The sequence below is a fragment of the Hylobates moloch genome, unplaced genomic scaffold, assembly GCF_009828535.3.
Source record: "Hylobates moloch isolate HMO894 unplaced genomic scaffold, HMol_V3 SCAFFOLD_3, whole genome shotgun sequence".
NCBI lineage: Eukaryota > Metazoa > Chordata > Mammalia > Primates > Hylobatidae > Hylobates > Hylobates moloch.
The window spans coordinates 29,857,466-29,880,410 of record NW_026652278.1 but is presented as its reverse complement, the minus strand read 5'-3'; the positions used below and the strand labels follow the sequence as shown (position 1 = coordinate 29,880,410).

At 53.0% G+C, this 22,945-nt stretch overlaps 1 protein-coding gene and 1 long non-coding RNA gene across 3 annotated transcripts in view; one reads left to right on the top strand and one right to left on the bottom strand.

Annotated features, from left to right (window-relative positions):
• SH3PXD2A (SH3 and PX domains 2A) overlaps positions 1 to 22,945 on the bottom strand; it is a 286,817-nt gene that overhangs the window by 116,581 nt on the left and 147,291 nt on the right. For both annotated transcript variants that reach the window (XM_032178540.2, XM_032178549.2), the window contains exons 5-6: positions 18,784 to 18,875; positions 9,329 to 9,344 (exon numbers count right to left, since the gene is read on the bottom strand). In XM_032178540.2, the coding sequence (XP_032034431.1) occupies positions 9,329 to 9,344; positions 18,784 to 18,875 (108 nt within the window). The remainder of the gene's footprint in view (positions 1 to 9,328; positions 9,345 to 18,783; positions 18,876 to 22,945) is intronic.
• LOC131383028 (uncharacterized) lies at positions 1,407 to 3,466 on the top strand. The gene is made up of 2 exons (XR_009212714.1): positions 1,407 to 2,129; positions 3,194 to 3,466. It is a non-coding gene; the product is annotated as an uncharacterized LOC131383028 (long non-coding RNA).

Here is a 22,945-nt window from a genome sequence, read left to right as displayed (position 1 = left end):
GCTGGTGACCCGCACAGTGGGTCACAGTGTCACAGCATCCATGACCACATGCTCAAGAGATGCACTGTGGTTTCCGATGGTGATGGAGCATCCCCTCTAGAGCGCCTGCAGCTGTCAAGCTTCCTGGGCTGCCTCCTGGTGGTTCTGCCGCTGGTATGGCTGCTCAGTGGGTCAGTGGCTGGACTGCGGCCTGAGGATGGCCTGGCTCCACCAGGGCTGGTTTCACAGCCTCCTCTCAGCAGAGGGTTTTTAAGTTCTGGGGGCAGTGATGCCGGACCAGTGCTGTCCTGGGCCCCAGCTCCCAGCCTAATGCACTTTCTGGCACCCCCCGAACCTTATTCTAGCACAGCACTCGGTTATTTTCCTGTGTGGCTCCCACCATTCCCTTTATATTTTTGTCATTGCCTTGTTTGTTGTCTATTTCTTCCCCTCAACAGGAGGCTCCCTGAGAGCAGAAACTGTGTGTGTCTCGCCAGGCCCAGCACAGGGCTGGTTATAATCATGTTTCCTGAATAAATGCACGAATTCCCTGACAACCAGTAACCAAGATCAGGGCTGCCGGACGGTCTCAAGAGGCTGGTCAGCCGCTGCTAACACCATCCTGAGCATCCTCCACCTCAATCCCTGCCTGGCAGGATAGGCAGACCCTGCATCTCTGCTGTCCCCTCCTTTCCCCCTGAGCAGAGCTCAGTGGAAGTGCCACTTCCTCCAGGAGGTCATCCCTGATTGTCATAGATGGGTCAGCAAGTGCAGATGGTACATTTCCTGCCTATTTATGAGGACGGACTTGGCAGCAGCCTGTGGCCTCCTGTGCTCCATCCTCTGTGACATCACCTTGGGTTGTCATGGAAACCACCCTAGCACCACAGTGGAGCCCGCATGCTCTTGCTAATGTCCTGCACTATCGCCTCATGTGTGTTTCTCTCCTCCAGCAGTTGGACTACAGTGTCTATGGCCTCCTTCACCCCGCTCCCTGACAGGGCTGAAGTCTGAGAACAGAGTCTCATACTTAGGAAGTGATACTCCCTGGGTGCTTACTATATGCTAGCCATGGCACTATATATTTCAATTTTTTTTTTTTTTTGAGATGGAGTCTAGTTCTGTTTCCCAGGCTGGAGTGCAGAGGTGCGATCTTGGCTCATTGCAACCTCCACCTCCAGGTTCAAGTGATTCTCTTGCCTCAGCCTCAGAGTAGCTGGGATTACAGACGCCCGCCAACCACGCCCAGCTAATTTTTGTATTTTTAGTAGAGACAGGTTTCACTGTGTTGGGCAGGCTGGTCTCGAACTCCTGACCTCGTGATCTGCCTGCCTCAGCCTCCCAAGGTGCTGGGATTACAGGCGTGAGCCACTGCGCCAGGCTATATTTCAATTTTTTTAAATTAAAAAACATTTTTTAAGAGACAGGGTCTTGCTATGTTCCCTAGGCTCACCTTGAACTCCTGGCCTCAAGCAATTCTCCTGTCTCAGCCTCCCAAAGTGCTGGAATTACAGGCATGAACCACCCGGCCCAGCTGCTCACTGTACTTCATGTACATTATTTCAGTTAATCCTCGTAGCCACCCACCAAGAAGAAGATGCTATCATTACTCCCATGTTCCAGAAGAGGAAGCTGAGGCATAGTCAGTTAAGTCACTAGCCCAGTGGCAGAGCTGGGATTTGACTCCAGTGCCAGCTGACTCCTAACCATCATGAGCTTTTGTGTGTGTCTCTCTCTACCTTCCTACCCTCCTGCCCTCCTCTGCTGGGAAATCTCCAAGCCTGCACTCAAGGTCACCTTAGACCAGGCTCTCTCCCTCTCCTTTTGCCTCCAAACTCTCCCTCAGCACCCAAGTCCACTTGGAGGCCCAGCTCCCCGGCAGCCTTCCCTGCACACCCACAGCCCCCACAGTCTCTCTCCCTTTCCAGTGTCCTCCTGCGCTCCTGGCTTGAGCACCTGCGTGGGACCTGCCTGGCCTCCTCAAGCTCAATGACTGTCTCTGGTACCCTGATCTGGCTCTTCTGGGACGAGGGACACATGAGCCTGGCCTTGTCCACGCAGGCCTTCCTGATAACCTTTGCCGGCGCCGACCTCAGGCCTTGAGTGAATCACAGTCCTGTCTCCACACTCTTGTTACAGAAACTCAGCTAGTGACAAAGGGCCTCAGCTCGGGCCCCCAAGCTGGGGTGGGGGGTGGTAGGGATTTCCTGACCTTCCCTGCGGCTGCCAGGCTCTTTCCTCTGGTTCCTGCAGCACCGACCAGTGGCTCCCTCAGTGACACGTTGGAGCCCAGACCTCCCCAGGAGAAGGGCACCAGGAAACCCCAGGCAGTCACCCTAAGCACAGTAGGAAACACAGGCTTTTTGGAAAGCTCCCTCCGGCTATGTATGGGGATGGCCTGGAGGGAGGGGAAAGGGGTGCATGAATGCCCCAACACCCCTGCCCCCAGGGAACAGCCTGCAGCCAGGTGCCAGTCTCTGCGAGATGAAGCTCGTTGACACCGCGCTCGGCAGCCTTGTCTTCCCTGCCCTGTATCACCTTACTGATGCCTTCTAGTGTCACCTCCAAACTGCTTAAGCCGCAATCCTCAGCCTCAGATCTGCTTCTGGGAAATTCCAAACCAAGATGCCTGAATTTCCTTGCATTATTTCCTGTCTTGGGAAGCACAAAGTGTCCCCTGCTTGTGCCTATTAAGATCCTCGTGGCTGCCAGGACCTAGCACAGTGCCCAGCACATGAGGGGGCCAGCATGGGGATAATGCATGTCCCCCATCCACTGGCTCCTGAGGCAGCACTGCAGTTCTCCAGGGGTCTCAGACCAGGTGACAAGCTCATGGGTGCCCTCTCCTGCTTGGGGTGGGGGCCAGGAAGAGGTGCCCCCGGCAATTAACCTTCAATTCCCTGGCTTGAAGGCACAGCCTGGTCTGATCTGCAGCCTGCCTCTGCCAAATTAAATCAGACCTGGCCACAGCCAAGCTCCTGCCTCTGAGCCATTCAGAGGAGCCAGTCTCTTCTCCCTGCCCATCAGCCAGGCTCCTACTGGAATCTTCTCAAGGGCTCAACTCAGGCCTCCAGGCACCCTCCCATGCACTGCACCAGGGATGCTCCAAGCCTGGGGTTGCTCTTGAAATAGGCTGGGAAAGTTCTGAGAGCCAGAAAGAGCACTGGACTTGGAGCCAAAAAACCTGGTGCTAATCCAGTTTCTCTGACCTCAGGCAACCATTTCGCTTCTCTGGACTGCACAACCTGCAAAGGCTGGGCTGGATGATGTCTGGGGAACTGAGCTCCAAAGGCTGGGACTAGGGGCAAACCCTCCCACCTTGCCTCTCACTGGGACACAGCAAGGATGGAAGGAGAGGCTGCTCCGATGACTCCGGAAACTGCAAACCCACGTAGCTGCAAGATGAGTCGTGTTTTGTGGGTGCTAACGAGCCAGCCTCTGGCACAGCCCCTTCGGCAACAACAATAGTAACAACTGGTACCATTCATTAAGACTGCTTGCTGGGCAGCATGCTAAGCCCTTGCCAAGCTTCATTGAGGGGTAGGATAGATAAGAGGTTCTAGCCCATATTTGCCAGTTATTGGCGTTGCAAGTCACATGACCTCTCTATGCTTCAGTGGCTTAATCTGCAAACTAGGGGGAAATAACTATTCCCACTTCATAGGATGGATGCAAAAATTAGAGAATTAAAACATGTAGGCTGGCCAGGCGAGGTGGCTCATGCCTATAATCCCAGCACTTTGGGAAGCCAAGGTGGGTGGATCACCTGAGGTCAGGAGTTCGAGACCAGCGTGGCCAACATGGCAAAACCTTGTCTTTACTAAAAATACGGGGGTGGGGGTGGACACCTGTAATCCCAGCTACTTGGGAGGCTGAGGCAGGAGAGTCACTTGAACCCGGGAGGCGGAGGTTGCAGTGAGCTGAGATCATGCCACTGCACTCCAGCCTGGGTAACAGACCAAGACTCCATCTCCAAAAAAAAAAAAAAAAAAAAAAAGTCCTCTGGGCACAGTAGCTCACACCTGTAATCCCAGCACTTTGGGAGGCCAAGGTGCGTGGATCACCTGAGCTCAGGAGTTTGAGACCAGCCTGGGCAACATAGCAAAACCCTGCCTTTGCCAAAAATACAAAAAATTAGCTGGGCATGGTGGCGTACACCTGTAGTTGGGAGGCTGAGGCAGGAGAATCGCTTGAACCTGGGAGGCAAAGGTTGCAGTGAGTCGAGATTGCACCATTGCACGCCAACCTGGGTGACAAAGTGAGACCCCATCTCAAAAAATAATAATAATAATTTTAAAAATGTAAATCGCTTAGAAGAATGTCATCACATGGTGAGATACAGTAATTGAGCTCTTATTAGCTTTCTAGACCTCATAGTAACCCTATGCTGCCACTTCTATGGTCCCTATTTTACTCCTGGGGGAACATAAGGCCCACAGAGAGTCATCCTTTCCATTTATTGCATTTACTGTGTCCATCCTTCAGCTAGCACGAGGGATACAGTAGATGCCTGGCGGTAATGTCCCGGCCCTCAGGGTGTGTGCAGCCTCTCAGGGAAGCCGGATGTTAAGGATTTAATGACCTCTGTGGTATATGCCACAAGTGAGACGTGCCAGTATTGGGGTGAGAGGTGGGGATGGCAGGCCCAGGTGTGGTGAGTAAGTGGGGAGTTTAGGTGGGGTTAAAAGATTGCCTGGGAGGCCGAGGCAGGAGGATGGCTTGAGCCCAGGAGTTCAAGACCAGCCTCAACAACATAGCAAGACCCCATGTCTACAAAAAATTTAAAAAATAGTGGGGCACGGTGGCATGTGCCAGTAGTCCTAGCTACTCGCGAGGCTGAGGCAGCAGGATTGCTTGAGCCCAGCAGTTTGAAGCTACAGTGAGCTGTGATGGTGCTACTGCACTCCAGGACTGGGAGAGAGACAGAGACCTTGTCTCTAAAAATAATAATAAAAAAAGGTTGCCCCACCTGGCACATAGCTGGTGGGGGGCAAAGCCAAGATCTGAAGATACACCTGTGAGTCCAAGGCCACCTCCCTTAACAACTCTGCCACCTTCCTTCCCAGGAGCATCCCAAGAGGGAAAAATGACTATAAAAAGCCAAGCTGATAATCAGCTCCTCATGCACCTTCTGCTAAACAGCTGAGCTGCCAGAAGACCTGGAATTTCCCTGGGTAGAAAGCTGGGCATCATTGTGGTGCAGCCTCTTGGCCTGTTGCCTGCACCTACTGGCCTTCTAAGAAGTTTGAGGGGAAGTAAGCATTGCATTTGAGGTGGTCTTCCCACTGACCTGGGGCACCTAACTACTTGGGGTTTGGGAGAAGTTCAACGTGAACACCCAGCTGGGCCACTGGAATCAATAGGCAGGGAACGTGCCCACCGAGATGAACACCCTCCTCCTTCACCCTGGGCGCCAACTCAGTGGTTAGTCCACCTCAGAGCTGCACCAGGAGGGCCCGACGGGTCTCGTCCCCGGGCTACTGAGCAATCTGTGCAAGGGCAGCGCAGCAGCTGGAACTACCAGAGGGCCCAGAAATCACAGCAGCAGCAAGTGGGGCAGAGACTCAGTCCCTGGGAACAGGCATGCCCTCCTCTCACACAGGAGCAGAGGGAAGGGATACCAACAGGTCTCCAAAACCTGGAGTTTGGAAAGGATATAAAATGTCCCTCTGGTGGCCGGGCATAGTGGCTCACACCTCTAATCCTGGCACGTTGGGAAGCCGAGGCGGGAGGATCGCTTGAAGCCAAGAATTTGCGACTAGCAGGGGCAACAGAGCCAGACCCCATCTCTACAAAAAATAAAAATAAAAAAATTATCCTGCCATGGTGGTGTGTGCCTGCAGTCCCAGCTACTTGGGGGCTGAGGTGGCCTGGGATGTCAAGGCTGCAGTGAGCCGCGACTGTGCCACTAGCCTCCAGCCTGGGCAATGGAGAGAAACCCTGTCTCAAAATTAAAAAAAAAAAAAAAAAAGGAAAGAAAATAACCCCAAAACCTCCCTCTGGGATCTTTTAAGGGAGATGGAACTGTTTTTTTTTTTGTTTGTTTGTTTTTTTGAGAAGGAGTCTCGCTCTTCCACCCAGGCTGGAGTGCAGTGGCGCGATCTCAGCTCACTGCAGGCTCTGCCCCCCGGGGTTCACGCCATTCTCCTGCCTCAGCCTCCCGTGTAGCTGGGACTACAGGCGCCCGCCACCTCGCCCGGCTAATTTTTTTGTATTTTTAGTAGAGACGGGGTTTCACCGTGTTAGCCAGGATGGTCTCGATCTCCTGACCTCATGATCCGCCCGCCTCGGCCTCCCAAAGTGCTGGGATTACAGGCGTGAGCCACCGCGCCCGGCCGGGAGATGGAACTGTTCTAAAATTGGATTGTGGTGATGGTTGCACACTGTAAAAGTATTAGTAATCAATGAATTAATTGTATACTTAAAACAAGTACATATTATAGCATGTAAATTATACCTCAGTAAAGCTGTCTGGGGAAGCTCTGGCTCTGACTACTGAGCCAGGCTCTGGGCCGCGTGTCCTGGGTGGGGTTTTGCGCATAGCCATCTGCGTGCCCTCTGGACTCATGACTCCCCACGTGCCAAATGGGCCATTCATGAGAGAGGGTGTGGGGGGCTGAGGGCTCAGTCTGTGGTTTGGGAGCGGGAAGCCTGGTTTTCTGAGTTCTTCTAGAACCAGCTTCCCTGTGTCTGTTCCATCAGAGAAGCCTGTACCAGTCAGGCAGCACCCCTCCTCAGAGGCCTGAACCCTCCTGGGACAGGAAGCCCCTCCTTGGAGCTCCTGAGGCTGGGGGAAGGGTCTCAAGTGGCTGCCCTGGGGGGCCTGGAACAGACTTGGCAGTCTCAGCAAACCTTGTCCCTTTCAGGGATGTGGCCCGGCGGAAACCTGGGTTCTCCTTAAAAGATCCCAAATGTGGCACATGCCCTCAACTCGCTACCTTCAGCCCCCGTGGTGACCATGGCAACCATGGCGTCCTGATGCAGTTATTCTGCCCTTCTGTCCGATGAAGGGTCCCATCCTGAAATTTGGAGCTAGTTGCCCCAGCCAAGGCTCAGGTGCTTCTCACTTCATCCTCAGCTCACCCCCGTGTGGGGTGTGGACTTGGAGCTGAAGGGCAAGGGCATGAGTTCAGCCTCTGACACTTCCTAGCTGAGAGGTAAGTCAACCAGTCTCAGCCTAAGGTCCCTCATCTGCAGAAAGGAGCATGGGCCTCCCAGGATTGTACGGATGCTCAAACAAGATAAACCATGCTCAAGGGTCCGGCACGGCTTTAGTACAGCATCAGCCAGATGCTGGGAGCGGTAGTATCCGATGTGGCCATGGGGTGGAGCCAGATACACATGTATTTCATGAACTGAGGGCTTCAAAGTGACCCAAAGTTACAGACGTGCCCAAACTCCAATCACCCTCAATTGAGATCCAACTTACAGAGCCTGTGAAGGGGAAGGAGTCACAAGGTCTCTGGATGCTTGTCCCTTTCATCTCGGACTATGTCTATGAATATCTCCCATTCCCACAGCCATCCAGCCCCTCTCTAGATCCTGACTGTTGCATGCTTGGACCACTGCAATAGCCAACTGGTTCTGCTAGGACCTCAGAATGTCAGAGCCAGGAGATAGCCCAGAGACCCCTAGGTTCTGCCCATTTACCTGATGCTGAAGTGTAGCAATTATTAATGACTGCCTCAGGCCTATCTCTTCTTGGCCTAGCCCTAGCCAAAAATTGCTTACTCCCAACGGAAGATGAAATTTCTTTCAGTCCTTGAAACACAATCTCAGGGACTCCCTCTGGCCTGGATGCCCTTCTCTGCCACTCTCCTTGAGTAGTGAGCTCTTGCTTTAGTCTCAGCCTGAATGCCACCTCCTCAGGGAGGCCTTCCTGACCACCTGAGCAGGCTGGTTTGTTGCTGCGCAAGGCCCTGCACCTATTACAATCAGTTGTTCTTTTTCTGCCTTCCCCATTATCAGCAGCTGTTATAAGCCCTGTTTTATAGGCAAGGACATTGAGGTTTTGGGAGTTTAAATAATTCCCAGGCCACACGGCAGGTTGGGGAGGAGCAAGGGTTTGCCAAAGCCTATAATGGTCTGCTGCCTCCTATGGAAGCAAGCCAGGCCCATGCCATGCTATCCTCCCCCTTAGACCACCAGGGCCCCGAGAGTGGGGACTGAGCTACTCCTGAAGTCCCAGGCCTCACATCGAGATGATCTATACATATATATATATATATATATTTTTTTTTTTTTGAGGGAGTCTTGCTCTGTGGCCCAGGCTGGAGTGCAGTAATGTGATCTCAGCTCACTGCAATCTCTGTCTCCCGGGTTCAAGCAATTCTCCTGCCACAGACTCCCGAGTAGCTGGGATTACAGGCGCACACCACTATGCCCGGGTACTTTTTTGTATTTTTAGTAGAGACAGGGTTTCACCATGTTGGCCAGGCTGATCTCGAACTCCTGACCTTGTGATTCACCTGCCTCGGCCTCCCAAAGTGCTGGGATTACAGGTGTGAGCCACCGCGCCCAGCCATCGAGATGATCTAGAAACGCTTGCATGAACACACGCCTCCCACGAGAATGCAACAGAGGAAGGCTGGTCTCAGTGGCCGAAGACCCAGGTTCTAGGTTCAGTTCTGCCTTAAACTCCCCATGGAGGGGTAACTACCCAGGGACTAGGAACATGGAGGGTAGTGATAACCACAGGGGAACCAAGACCCACCTTGAACACAACACAATAGCAAAGCAGGCCTCGGCGCTCTTCCAGGGCTTACCCCTTCCACCAGAGGCTCCAAAGGGCTCTGTAGCCCTTCCTTGGGGGTAAGAGAGTGGGCACGTGGGGGTCTTGAGGTTTCAGAGGACATAGAATGCACAAGCCCAAGAAATTAATGGGGGACCCAGTCTACCCCCACACATTCCTGCACCAGGATACCCTTCCCTGCCACCTTCCTCCCCACCCTGCAGAAAATCCTGTGCCAGGCCTGAAGACAGAGTCATCTTCTCTCCCTGGACAGGGGCCTCCCAGGCGTGTGCTCTATGAGCTGGGCTGAACTGGGGGTGTTTGAATCTGCTTCCCTCCAGCTCGCCGACCCAGCATGACAGCCGAGCCTGCAGAAGTCCTTGTTCCCCACGGCCAATGCCCCTTTCAAGTGGGTTGGACACAGCTTCCTGTGGGCACTTTCTTGCCACCTGCCCACCCAGGTTGAAGGGGGCATGGCAGGGGATGGACAGGGTTTATTTATCTAACGTTCTGTTCCCTCCCTCAGCCTCCCACAGCTCCAAGGTCCAGCCGGCCCTCCTGCCCATCAACATAAAGAGGCTATTTGTGCAGCAGCCAGTGTCAGGGGGCTGCAAGGACAGTGTGGCCCATGTCCCTGGCCAGATGGGTGGTGGCTGGGCTTTACAGAGCACACAGAGCCATCTTGATGATGGGTGTCTGACCAGAACGCAGCCAGGCATGTGTGGGTGGGCTTTCTACCCAAATCCTCCAGGAAAGACAGGGACATGGGATGCCCTGGAGTTTCCAACAGCTTGTGGGGTGGTGGGGGCAGCCTCACTCCACAGGCAGCACCAGCCCTGGCCAGGACTCCCAGAGTGGAGAGGGACACAGTGAGATGCTCTTCTCCCAGCTCTCACCTTCAGCTCAGCCAACCCAATTCCATTCCCCCAGCCTTTTCAGGGTGGCTGCTCTGTACCCAGGCCTGGGCTGATGGAGGAAAGGGAAGAAAAACAGAAAATCCCATTTCCTGAGCTTTCGTGATGGGTTAAGTACACTAGGGGCATTTTCTATGCGTTTGCTCCCTTGAACCTCACAACCATTTTGCCACGTGTACCACGGGGGCCTTGCACAGATGGGGAAACAGATTGGAAGAGGAGAAGTGAGCCATTCAAGCCTCACAAGCAGAGCTGGGTGTTCCCACAGTTGCCGCTGCAGTTAATTTAACTCAATTCACAATTTCAGCTTTGACCCTTGAGGTGATTAGCCTATGCCATCCCAGTTATTGAGCTGGCACTCAATAACTACCTGCAGAGTGAAGGAAGGCTGCTGTGGAGAGGCTCCAGTGCTCTGTCCACAACCTTCCATTTGCCTCCTAGGAAAAGGAAGGGAGTAGGAGGGTGTATGACTCAGTGCCCAGTTTGTGATCCACACACATCATCCCAATTCATTCTCCCCAGTGCCGGAGCAGTGACTCCGTGTGACTTACAGAGAATGGAAGGCCATGCAGTCAACCCACAGCAATGCTGCTGGTGAGCAGGGAAGCCTGGCCTCTAACTCAAGAGGCTGGCAGCCAGACATAAGCCGAGCAGTCGCCCTGCCTTCCCGAACAAGCCAGACCTGGCATTCGACTGGGATTGGGGATGTGGGGCTCCTGGAGGAGACGCCCCACATTCTCAGTGCTATTCTGGCTGCACTGCCACACACGCCACCTTGGCCCTCGTCTTCCTACTGGAACCCCGAGGCAGGGCTGGCAGAGTCTGTCTGTCCTCCTGGGCTCTGCTTCTCCCAGGCGAATGGCAGCAACAACTTCTGTCCCCCTCACTGGACCCCCCACAATTTTACCGTGCAGTCCAAGATGAAACAACCATCCCCAAAATATAAATGGGAGGGGAGGGTGACAAAGCCATGCAGAAGAGTGTGTTTTCTTGAGTCTGACCTCCTCCCACCCCAGGTCCCAAGCAGCATCTGCCTCTGCCCTGGCCCTCCTTCCCTGGCAGCCTCCCTCAGTGTCCTAAGCCAGCCCCTGCGCCACCTTAACCAGCCCGGCCCAGTTCCCAAACCTGTGCTCTGGCTGGGGCAGGCCTCCCGCAGGATGGCCTCCCCTTTGGCCTGCCCTGGGGTTCCCTGCAGGAGGCAGGGACACTGGGGGTGGACTCTGCCCCATGGGGAGTGTTGGGGGCCCCTGATGGGCAGGCTGAGACAGGGATGGTTCTGGCCTGGCCCCAGTCCATCCGCCTCTCACCCCAGGTCCCTCGGAACATTGGGGCATTGTTCTACTGTACAACAGAGGGTGGCTCTGTGGCCCTGGGCTGAAGAACAGAAACCAGTTTAGCAGGGCTCTCTGCTCCTCCCATGCAATGTCAAGAATTTAACCAGGATCCTGGCTGGCTTCAGCAGGAAGAAACAAGCCAAAGGGACAAGCCCAGGCTGAGAGCAGGAAGTGGGAGGTGACCGTCTACCCACTGTGTGGGCCCACTGTGTGTACCCAGGCCAGTGGGCTGGTAGGAGGCCCGAGAAGAATACTAAGTGAATGACAAGAGTGGGGCAGATCAGCTCAGCCCTGGCCTCAGTTTTCCCCTCTGTGATATGGGTTCACCAAAGGCATGTGTGCCCACCCTGCCCACAGGCTTGGACCACCAGCAGTGGTCAAGGAGGCTGCAACCTCAGCCCTGAGGCTGCAAAGGCAGCCTTGCATCTCCAGAAGTGGAGAACGTGTGTGTGTATGTGGGGTGAGGTGATGTGGGGCCTGCTGCTGCCGTGCCCTCCCACCCGGGGCCATCGTGATGGGGACAGCAAACACAGGCCTTGGCAGTGCTGACACTGTGCCAGGTTTGTTTGGCGCTTTATGTGTGCTAAAGCATCATCCTCACAACTGCCTTTGGAGGCAGCAACGATTCCCACTCTACAGATAAAGGAAACTGAGGCACACAAGGGCCTTGCAACTTGCCTGAGGCAAGTGGCAGAGCTGGTCTCTGACCCCTGGCCTTCTGACTCCGGAGAGGTTGAGCGTCCTCCTGGCTCTGCTCCCGAGGTGGGCAGTTCAATGTATAACTCTATTAAATGGCCCGGCTTTATTTTGGCACAGTTGGGCAATCACTCAACACTCATTAGGTGCCAGGTCCTGGGGGTCCAGAGATGTGGGTTCCTTGGTGGGGAGAGATTCATAAGCAGATCCCAAGGCTGCCAGGTTGCCAGCTTTAGGGAGGGCTTTCTGGAGGAGGGGCTCAAGCTGAGTCTGGAGACAGAGTAGGATGCAGTTCCAGAGCGAGTGGGGAGGAGGGGAGGGTGCTCCTGGTGGAGGGAACCATGGGGCAGGGCATGGAGGCTGGCGACAAGCTAAGAAAAGAATGAGGGCATGGCCACTGGGCCAGGAGGCTGCAGAGATGCAAAGGTGGATCCCGGGGCCCTACGGCCAGATCTTTCTCCCGCCAGAACTGCATCCTCCTGGGAATCTGCAGACAGAGTTCCTAGTGTTCGTTTTAAAGACTTTTAGATTCCTTATTTCCATTGGATGAGAATTTAAAATGGAACACAAAGAGGCATTTCTGGGTCATGCAGTTGACCACGTGGTGAGTCCTGCCAGGCCAGTTTGGGCCTGCCTTTAGCTCCTGTTTGCCCTTGTTGACACCATATGGGAGGACTGCATCTGGGGGTGAGGGGCCTTGCCTGTGGAAGCAAGGGATTCTCAGGAGATCAGGCAGAGCAAAGCAAGGGGGAGCTGAGTCAGTAAAGTGGCCTCAAGACACTGTGCCAGGAGGCAGGTCATGCTCACAGTGGGGTCATCTCAGCTGCTACAGAGGGTGTCTCTTGGTGTGGCTTCCATGTGTCTTTTTTTTTTTTTTTTAAGATACAGGGTCTGACCCTGTTGCCCAGGCTGGAGTGTAGTGGCGCAATCATAGTTCACTGTAACTTCAAACTCTGGGCTTAAGTAATCCTCCTGCCTCAGCCTCCTGAGTAGCGGGGACCACAGGCGTGTGCCACCATGCCTGGCTCATTTTTTTTCTTTTTTCTCTTTTTTGTAGAGATGGGGGTCTCACTATGTTGCTCAGGCTGGTCTCAAACTCCTGGGCTCAAGCAATCCTCCTGCCTTGACCTCCCAAAGTGCTGGGATTACAGGCATAAGCCACTGCATGGGGCCCAGGGCATGTCTTTATCTGCCTTCTTCAGGATTTGATGACCAAGGGTCTCCTCATCCCAAGCTGTCACATGGCTCCCCAGAAATTCACACAGGAGAGACCAAGAAACTACACCAAGCTTCTCTTGCCCACCCCTGCCCATTGACCCCTCATGACTGCAGGACGAAGGGCTGGGGGCTGGGGGAACTGGAGGGGCCTAACAGAACTGCCCCCAGGCTCCAAGGCCTGCCTCCCCACTTGGCTGCATGGCCTGGGGAAGCCAGGTAACTGCTAGCAACTTTGCTTCCCCATCTGCTAAATGGGGATAATAACATCACCTTCGTGGGCAGCCTAATATTTAAATGAATATTTAAATAAGCATTATGTAGACTACAGAGGAGGTGACCAATACAATAAGGCAAACACTCTTCCTTTCCCTTTCTGCTCCCCTCCCTCCCCCCAGTCAGGACACACACACACACACACACACACCCCTATTCAACTGCTGGCTTTCCAAGAACACACTGCTAGAGACCAAATGTTTGTGTCCCACCTAAATTCATATGTTAAATCCTAACACCCAAGGTGATATAGTAGGAGCTGATTAGGCCATGGTCATTAGCCTCATGAATGAGATCAGTGCCTTATAAAAGAGAACCCAGAGAGCTTGTTTCCCTGTCCACCAGGGTAAAGATGACTATGAACCAGGAAGAAGGCCCTCACCAGACACTGAATCTGCTGGTGCCTTGGTTTAGGACTTCCCAGCATCTTTCATAAGAACTGTGAGAAATTTATTTCTGTTGTTTATAAGCCACCCAGGCTATGGTATTCTGTTCCAGCAGCCTGAACAGACTAAGACACACACCATCCTCAAAGGAAAACATCAAAGGGGCTGAGGCCGGTACCCACCTACTCTGGCTGGGGTGGAGGTGGGGAGCGGGTGCTGCTGAGGAGGTTGGGAAGGTGTAGTGGGTGTGAGCTGAGTGATAGGTTGGGTCAGGGCTGCGGTTAGAACCATATGTCTGGGGCCAGCCTGCCTGGCTTGGATCTTGGCACTGCACCTGCCAGTTGGGTGACTTTAGGTGAGCTGCTTCATGTCCCTGAGCCTTCAGCTCCTTGGTAAAATCATGTCACAGTCGTACTTACCATGTAAGACCATAGTGAGGACTGAATGACAACAATCATTCATCCAACAGAGACCCTCTGAGACCCTGTTCTGGGACAGGCACTGTTCTGGGTGCTGGGGATACAGCTGTGAACAGAACAAAGACAAGTTCGTACTCTCCTAGAGCCTGTGTTCTAGTGGGAGGGGCCAACAATAAACAGAGCAAGTGTCTTAGTCTGTTCAGGCTGTTATAACAAAGCACCTTACACTAACAAAGTACCTTACACTAACAAAGTACCTTACACTAGGTAATTTCTTTTTCTTTTCTTTTCTTTTTCTTTCTTTTTTTTTTTTTTTGAGATGGAGTCTTGCTCTGTCACCCAGCTGGAGTGCAGTGGCGCGATCTTGGCTCATTGCAACCTCTGCCTTCTGGGTTCAAGCGATTCTCCTGTCTTAGCCTCCTGAGTAGCTGGGATTACAGGCATGTGCCACCATGCCTGGCTGATTTTTGTATTTTTAGCAGAAATGGGGTTTTGCCATGTTGGCCAGGCTGATCTCAAAGTCCTGACCTCAGGTGATCCGCCTGCCTTGGCCTCCCAAAGTGCTGGGATTACAGGCGTAAGCCACAGCGCCCGGCCACACTAGGTAATTCATTAACAACAGAAATTTATTGCTCACAGTTCTGGAGGCTGGGAAGTCCAAGATCAAGGCATCAGCAGATTTGGTGTCTGGTGAAGGCTGATTCCCCACAGATGGCGCACCCTAGCTGTGTCCTCCCATGGCAGAAGGGGCAAATACTGTGTCCTCACATGATGGAAGGGGCAAGGGCCTTGCTGGAGCCTCTTTCATAAGGGCACAAATCCCATTAACCTTCTGGGAGGTGCCGCGTGAGGAGGCAAAACCACCATGGCTGTTCAGTGCCAGGCTCATCAAAAGTGTCCATGAAGAATATCCTTTCTGTGCAGGGCCAGTGGTCTGGAAGAGCAACTGCTAGCCAACCGGAGATGGGCCTGGCTCTCCGCCTGCAGAAGCCAGCGAGTGGCCTGGGATCAAAGCCGAGGCACTTGGGCCTGCTGCCCACCTCCCCCACCGAGTCTGGGCTGTGACAGACCTTGTCTTCTCTGGAAGATGGAAAGGGAAGACGGTACCCCACCCCAGCCCCCATGAATTCTCAATGGACCCTGCAGCAGCACACTTGAAAAAAGCCAGGGGTTATCTACAAAATTCCAATTAAATCCACAGGCTTTGATAATTTGATAAGCCACTCCACAGTCGCCCCAGAGTCAAAATATGCTGTTACTCGATCCTGTGTTTATGTTCTAGGCTGGAGGGAAGGGAGGCACACAGTGGCCTGGAACGGTCCAAGCAGCCGGAGTGGGAGGAGGTACAGGCACTAGGTTGACACATCGGCAGCCTGTCAGCCGAGGGTCACGGACAAGGTCTGGCTCTTTTGTGGCAGGCACACTCTGCAGGGGAACACAGGTCTCTCTTGGTGGGTCTTGGAGGCGGAGCAGAGACAGGGCCGGGCCAGGGGAGGGGAAGCCCCTCAGAACTGCCTGGCCACAGCTGAGCTCACTTTCTGAGCCTCAGACCTGTCTTGGGGCTGGAGGCATTCATGTTCCCAGTCCCATAACTTGCCAGACCAGTGGTGAACTGGCCCATGTGGCCAATACCACCTCAAGAAAGAGGCAGATAACCCCTGCTGGCCTGGTGATGGAGCGGCCAAACGCTTCACAGGCCCTCCCTGCAAAAGTCAGGCAGGGGTGGAGCGTGCACACGTTCCATTCTGTTCCCCAGCCTTCCACGAACACAGGTATGGAGCACTTCCTGTGCACCAGTAGCACCCGGCCGGGTTATTTAAGTAAACCCTCTTGACCAGCTCGTGAGTTCTGCATTATCTCATTTTAGGGAAACAGAAATGCAGAGACATTAAGTGGCAGGGCCTGGCCCCAGAGCCTGGCCCCACAAAGCCATGGCCTGCTGCCTCCCCAACAGCCAAGTGTCTCGCTGAGCCTGGTTTCCACTGTTCCTCAAGGGCCTCCTAGAGGTGGGCAAAAGGCTAACTTAATGCCATGAATGAAGTGAGGCCGATGGATTCAGCTGACTGGCAAAGAGCAGGTTTGGAGGCATGGATTACAGGCGGGGTCAGCTGCTTTTGTGGCGATACACCTGCTGCCTCCACCATCAACGATCCTGATCCTTTTCCCCCGTGGTGGGGCACACGATCACAGGGAATCCCAACAGCCACTCATCTAGGGAGGAGCATCTCCTCTCTCCCCATGCAAGGACAGAAAATGAGAGGCTTGGAGAGAACATCACAGCTGGGCACGGGCAGGGTCAGGTGAGGACCCAGGGATACTGCTGCCAGGCTCAGGGCCTTCCCTTGCCCTGAGGCAAGGCAAGGATGAAGAAGGAAGAGGCAGGAGCTCAGAGAGGCAGGGACAGAAAGGAGACACTGAGGAGCTTCAGGACCACAGTCCCCAAACCAGCGAAGCAGGCGGGAGAAACAGACGAGTGTGGGCTACTGCTTGCAACCTGGAAGTTCTGGGTTCAAATTCCCGCTCTAGCTGTGAGCTCCTGTTTTCTAATCTGTAATGCGGGGATAAGAATACACAAGCCCTGGCCGGGTGCGGTTGCTTATGCCTATAATCCCAGCACTTTAGGAGGCTGAGGCGGGTGGATCACTTGAACTCAGGAGTTCGAGACCAACCTCGCCAACATGGTGAAACCCCGTCTCTACTAAAAATACAAAAATTACCCAGGTGTGGTGGCACATGCCTGTAATCCCAGCTACTAGGGAGGCTGAGGTAAGGGAATTGCTTGAACCTGGGAGGCAAAAGTTGCAGTGAACTGAGATCGCTCCACTGCACTCCAGCCTGGGTGACAGAGTGAGACTCTTGTCTCAAAAAAAAAAAAAAAAAAAAAGAATATACAAGCCCTGGTGCAAACCTCTCCTACCTCTCATCATCTGAGTTTCATGGATAACCCTTGGAGGTAGCAAAAACAGGGCTTAATCACTATTCCCTTTTTACAGATGGTTCCCTATTTCTCGCTATTCTTTCTTCTGAAATTTTAAATTTTAAATTTTTATTTTTTGTAGAAACAAGGTCTCGCTGTGTTGCCAGGACTGGTCTTGAACTCTTGGGCTCAATGATCCACCTGCCTTGGCCTCTCAAAGTGCTGGGATTACAGGTGTGAGCCACTATGCCTAGCTTTTTTTTTTTTTTTTTTTTCAATCAGCTGAATTTAAGATTCATCCCCGTTTCTCTCTAAATGTAGAAACTTCGGCCAGCACTGAGCCACTAGGGACCACAGGAAGGCTTGGGGAAGTTACGAGGGATCTGCCTGGACATTACACAGCTAGTAGCAGCAGAACTGGGATGTGAACTCAAGACCTTGCATCCTATACGCTGTGGCTTTCCACGGCTTCACACTGTGAACCAAGCTACTGATCAGCTCCTGATGGTTCACAGTGCTTGTTTCTTGCCTGAGGCAGCCATCAATGAAGATGGCCTTTGCTAGGCCAGGTGGGCCTCGGAGCTGCTTTTTCCTCCCTCAAAATGCCCAGGCCATTTCAGGCTATTAGTCTTTTAGCATGCGTGAAGAGAGAAGGGTCCCTTTAGGCAGGACTGCCATGTATGGGTGTGCAGGCCACATATTCTACAACCTCATGGGCACATTCACAGAAAGTGCAGTGTGAATGGCACCTCCAGAGCCATGCAATGCTCACCCTCATCTTCAGGCTTTCTCCTCCCCATCACCAGTTTCCCCCTGCCTCTCCCCACCTGGCCCAGAGAGTTCCTGTGTCCTACTCTCTCCTCTCCCTCTGTAGTAGGCACCATCTGCCTCTCTGTCACCCGTCCAGTACTTTAAGCTTCCAGGGGATAGCTATGGAGTGAGGTGACTCATCAGCATCCACTTCAGTCCTCTCCCCAACCCTCTCTCTTCCCCAACACCCCTCCCTGCCTTCTGCCCACCAGCTCCTGGGTGGGAACTGGATTTTTCTCTCCAATGAGAACCTATGCTGAGGACTGCAGGTGAGCAGAACGCTCTGAGCAAGAGAGCATGGCCATCTGGATGGAGTCAGGTCCTGTGTGTGGGAAACCAGCATGGCTGAGTGGGCCATCTTGACCACCAGCCCACAGCATCCCAATTTCAGAGAGAAAAAAGACCTACATGGTTCCCTTTTTCTCTCCAAACATGGAAACATTAGCCAACACTGGGCTACTAGGAACCACACACTTAGGTTCAGGTTTTGGCCTGTCTCCTATCAAACCATCTGCATGACTTTGGGGGAAAAGCACCTGACGTCACTGAGCCATGGTTTCCTCCTCTGTAAATGGGACTATTGAATATGGTAATGCCTATCATAAAATGCTATACCTAAAAGACACTGGGTAAATTCATTATGATTTTTTATGATGATTATAAAATCTGTTGTAGCAGCCCAGGACTGCTGTTATTTGGCAGGTGAGTTTTCAGCCTGGGCAGTGCACGCTGGGACCTCTGCAGCCATAACTGCGAAGAGCAAGGACTGTGCTAGCCCTGAGTGGTCTCAGTGACATGACCATTATATTTTCTGTTATCTCATCTGCTCCTTGTAACAACCCTGTGAGCCAGAAAGAGTTTGTAGGAAAATATGCTCCACAAATGCAGAGACACTCTCACTTGCAGCCCTGGGGTAAAGGAAAATGAAGAGTGGCTCTGGCACTAGGAACCTGGGGAATAATGTCCCCCATTCCTTTGGACCACTGTTCTTTAGCCCGGCTAGCTCTCCTTCTGCATGTGTTCCCACAGGCTCAGCCTCCCCGGGCTGGCCACTGCTTTAGCCCATGCCTCCCCAGCACACAGGAGAGGCCTGAGCTATTACTTACTCTTTTGGAGGGTTGACATCCTCAGGTCGAGCCTCAAAGAACCGGAAGACTTCATCACACTGTGAGATGTGGGGGGGCAGCCGGACAAGTGCCTGTGGAAGGACAGGAAGAAAGGGCATTAGGTGTGATGAACTTGGGAACAGGAGAAGCAAGACAGTGTCACCTTGCAGCAACAGTGACAGAGAGGCTCAAGAACTGAGCCATGGAAGACATGGTCAACCAGCCATCCAGCTGTCCACCCAGAAAACTAATCAACAAATCAACCAATCAAATAATGAATCAAACAACCAACCTTCCTTCCTTCCCTCCCTCTTTCTATCCATTTCTCTCAACTAACTAGCCAGCCAAGTAACTGACCAACTAACCAACCAGCCAATTAATCAACAAACCAACAAGACAGCAACAAAAAAAACCCTAACCAGTTATCCAATCAACCTACCCATCAACCATCCAGTCAACTAACCAACCATCCAACCAGCCAGTCAACCAACTAAACGACCGACTTAAAAAAAAAAAAAAGACCACTGAACCCTGGAACCCTGGGTCTTAAGGTCCTTAGGAGCTAATCATTCTGCAGGAACCCTGAGGGAATTTCCTTCTGCACACAGAATAAGTCCAAGATCCCTAACCCAACAGTCCAAGGTCACGTCCTCCCAGCCTTGTCTCCCACTAGCCACGCTCCAGCTGCACCAGGCATTCACACTCCCAAAACACTGACTACAAAATTATTTCATGACAAGTTGATAATTGCTGCCAAGGACAACAGAGCGCTATGATGGAGTTTGATAGAACCCAAGAAGATGTGGAAGATGGGGAGCCAGTGTTTCAGGAAGGACTCTTTAAAGCTAAGTTCTGAAGGATGGGTAAGAATTAACTGGTCAAGGTGGAGGTAGAGCGATCAAGCATGTTGGTCCAGGAGATGAATGAAGGCCAGTGTGGCCTGAGGGCCCAGAGAAAGGGAGAAGGGCCATAGGAGGTGGGCAGGGGCATGACTAGCAGGGCCTGGTTTTAGGCCAAGCTGAGGATGCCTGGAGAAACAATGTAAACTGAGGAGCGTGGAAAGGTTTCTTAGAACAGTGGGCAGGGGCATGGCTTGTGGAGTTTGCAGGGTTTGGACAAGCAGAGAGGAGGAGTGGGCGTTCTATGGGAAACAGTAGTCATGGCAAGTGTGTGGGCCAGCTGTGAGCTTGTCATCCAGGCACGGGGAGAGTCTGCAGCTGGAAAGTGAGGCACTAGGTCAGGAGGTAGTCAGAGTTAGGCCAGGCATGGTGGCTCACGCCGGTAATCCCAGCACTTTGGGAGGCCAAGGTGGGCAGATCACTTGAGGTCAGGAGTTGGAGACCAGCCTGGCCAACATGGAGAAACCCCGTCTCTACTAAAAATACAAAAATTAGCTGGGTGTGGTGGAGGGCGCCTGTAATGCCAGCTACTTGGGAGGCTGAGGCAGGAGAATCGCTTGAACCCAGGAGGCAGAGGCTGCAGTGAGCCGAGATCGTGCCACTGCACCCCAGCCTGGGGGACAGAGCAAGACTCTGTCTCAAAATAAATAAATAAATAAATAAATAAATAAATAAATAAATAAAACAAAACAAAACAAAATAAAAAGAAGGTAGTCAGAGTTCATGCTGCACACCAGCACGTGGGACCCTGACCTGGCCCAGTCCGACATGGAGGGGTTGGGGGTGTAGGGTGAGGCCAGGTGTAGCCCCGCTTTCTGGGCCCCTCAATTTAGTATGGGGAGAAATGCTGGGGCAAGGAAGGATCCCCTGGTCCAAACAGACAGGAGAGAACACTACCAAAGCAGGGCTGAGGGACGGGGACAGGGAGCTGAGGGCTAGAGCCAGGAGAAGCGAGGAAAACCCAGGACTGGAGGAGTCAACAAACACAGGGCTTGTGAGAAACTCCTGATGAGACCTGGTCTATAAGACAGGACCCTGTCCCATGCCCCTGCCTCCTGAAACCTCACGCGCCACAACCAGCTTCAGATGCAAGGCCTGGATCCACTGGCTCCTGGGCCAAGTACAGTGAGTCTGTGAGTGTCGTTCCAGGAAATCCTCATGAGGGTCCTCATGAGGGCACAATTCCCATCCCCATACTACAGGTGAGGTGACGGAGGTGCAGGGAGACACATGGCCTGCCCACAGGCACCCATGGAGGGTGGGAAAGACTCACTGGAAGGTAAGTTCCATGCAGGCAGGGATTTTAGTCTGTTTGGTTGATTTCTGTGTCCCCAGATCTTAGTAGAGTACCTGACAGGGCAGACACTTGATTAATATTTGTTTAAAGAAATGAATGAATGAAAAATGGATAAGGTAGTGAAGGTTTCCATGTCTATAAACCCAATATCCAGTAGCTACGGGACATGATAGTGGGGCAAAAAACCCACATATAATCTTAGGTTGCATCTATAGAATTATAATATTGAGTAAGAGGAAAGTGATGGTTTAGTTATTCTCTGAGCTGGTTAGATAACAATTCAGGTGTGCCATCTAGCACCAGGCATCCTATCGAGATGGGCCCTTCTTGATGCCAAACCCACACCCAGGCAAGATGAGATAAGAGCCGACCATGGCAGATAAGAGAGCATGATGTAACTCCCAGTCATTCCTTTCAGGGGTCATGGCTCTCCAAGGGTCTCTAACATAACACATCTCCATCAACAGGCAAGAAACAGAAAAGGAAAATTAATATTAAATGAGCAGCTATGTGTCAGGCCCTGCCCTTGGCCCCTTGAATCCTCCAATCATCCACCAAACAGTGAGGGCTTTGCAGTGTGTGCTGCATATGGGGCTGTACCTGGTTTTACAGGGATGAGAGAGAGCAAATCTAATGATATGTCACCCCATTTTGTCCTGGAGGTAGACATCGTTGCCTCCACGTACGATGGGGACACTGAGGCTGCTGGGGGTGAAGCAATAAGTGAGGAAAGGGGCAGAATCCAGCCCCAAGCTGTGAAGGTCAGATGGGTGGAGCATGCCTCCAGTGTTCAAGTTCTCATTTAACGCACACTGTCTATGCTGTGTTCTCCTTGGGAAGGGTAGAAGGAAAAGGAAATGAAAAACTGAGGAAAGAGAGACAGACAGGGAGTAAGAGAGAGGGAGAGAAAGTCAGGGAGGACAGGGGGCCCCAGGAGGGAGCGCCAGTGGGGTTGGGATGGGCAGAAGGCAGGAGGAAACCATTACCAGGGATCCCGGATCTGTGCAGTCATTGCCGGGTGACCACCCTGAAAGGGAGAGGGAGGGACGCAGGGCAGGAGAGGGCGGGTTTCAGTGGCCCACAGCGCTGGTGCCCTCCCAGCTCAGTGTGCTGCCACTCACCCTAAGCGCAGACCCTGGCCAGCCATGGCTCACCCAGCCCTGGCAGGGAACAGAGGGGCTCTTCATGCCGACAGAGACCCACATTCCGGAGGCAGGGGACGCGTGGGCCACGAGGGCCTCAGACAAAGAGGCCTTTTGGTGGAACAACCGTGGCATCTTTATTTAACAGGGAGCCCTGAGGGGAGCCGCGTGGAGGGCTCGTCCTGATTTCAGGCTGACAAGAGGCTCTCAGCCCAGAGCAGCTTCCATCAGAGCTGCTGCCAAAGCTCAGCTCTGGCCAAAATCATTTGGCAGGAGAGGGTGGTGCTGAGCAGTGAGTCCCTGCAGCCTGGGCTGGTGATGATGGCCAGGGCCAGGGCACCCCCAAGCCCAGCCGTTCTGAGAAGAGCAGGGTAGGGGGCCAGATAATGGGCATATCAGGGTTAGCAACCCCAGCTTAGGTCTAAAATTCTGCCATGAGACATTCATGATGTATGCCATGTGGTGGTAAAGTCAGGGCTTCAGAGCCTCAGGACCTCAGGACTGCAGGCAGATGTGGCTTTGGGTCCTGGCTCTGCCATTTATGGGCTCTGTGGGGCTGGATGCATTACCTGCCCTCTCTGAGCTCTGGGATGCGACATGGCACCTACGTAGCTGTTAGGAAGTTAAGTGAGATGAACACGAGAAGCCTAGCACAGTAGCTGGTGAAGAGTACACTCAGTAAATGTGAGCCGTGATAACATTAGTGTCATTGCTGCCATCGTCATTCTTTAGGACAAAGCAGTGATGCACACTCGAAAGAGCACAGGAATGGGAGACAGGAGTCAATTCTAGTTCCAGTTCTGCAGTTATATACTTGCTGTGTG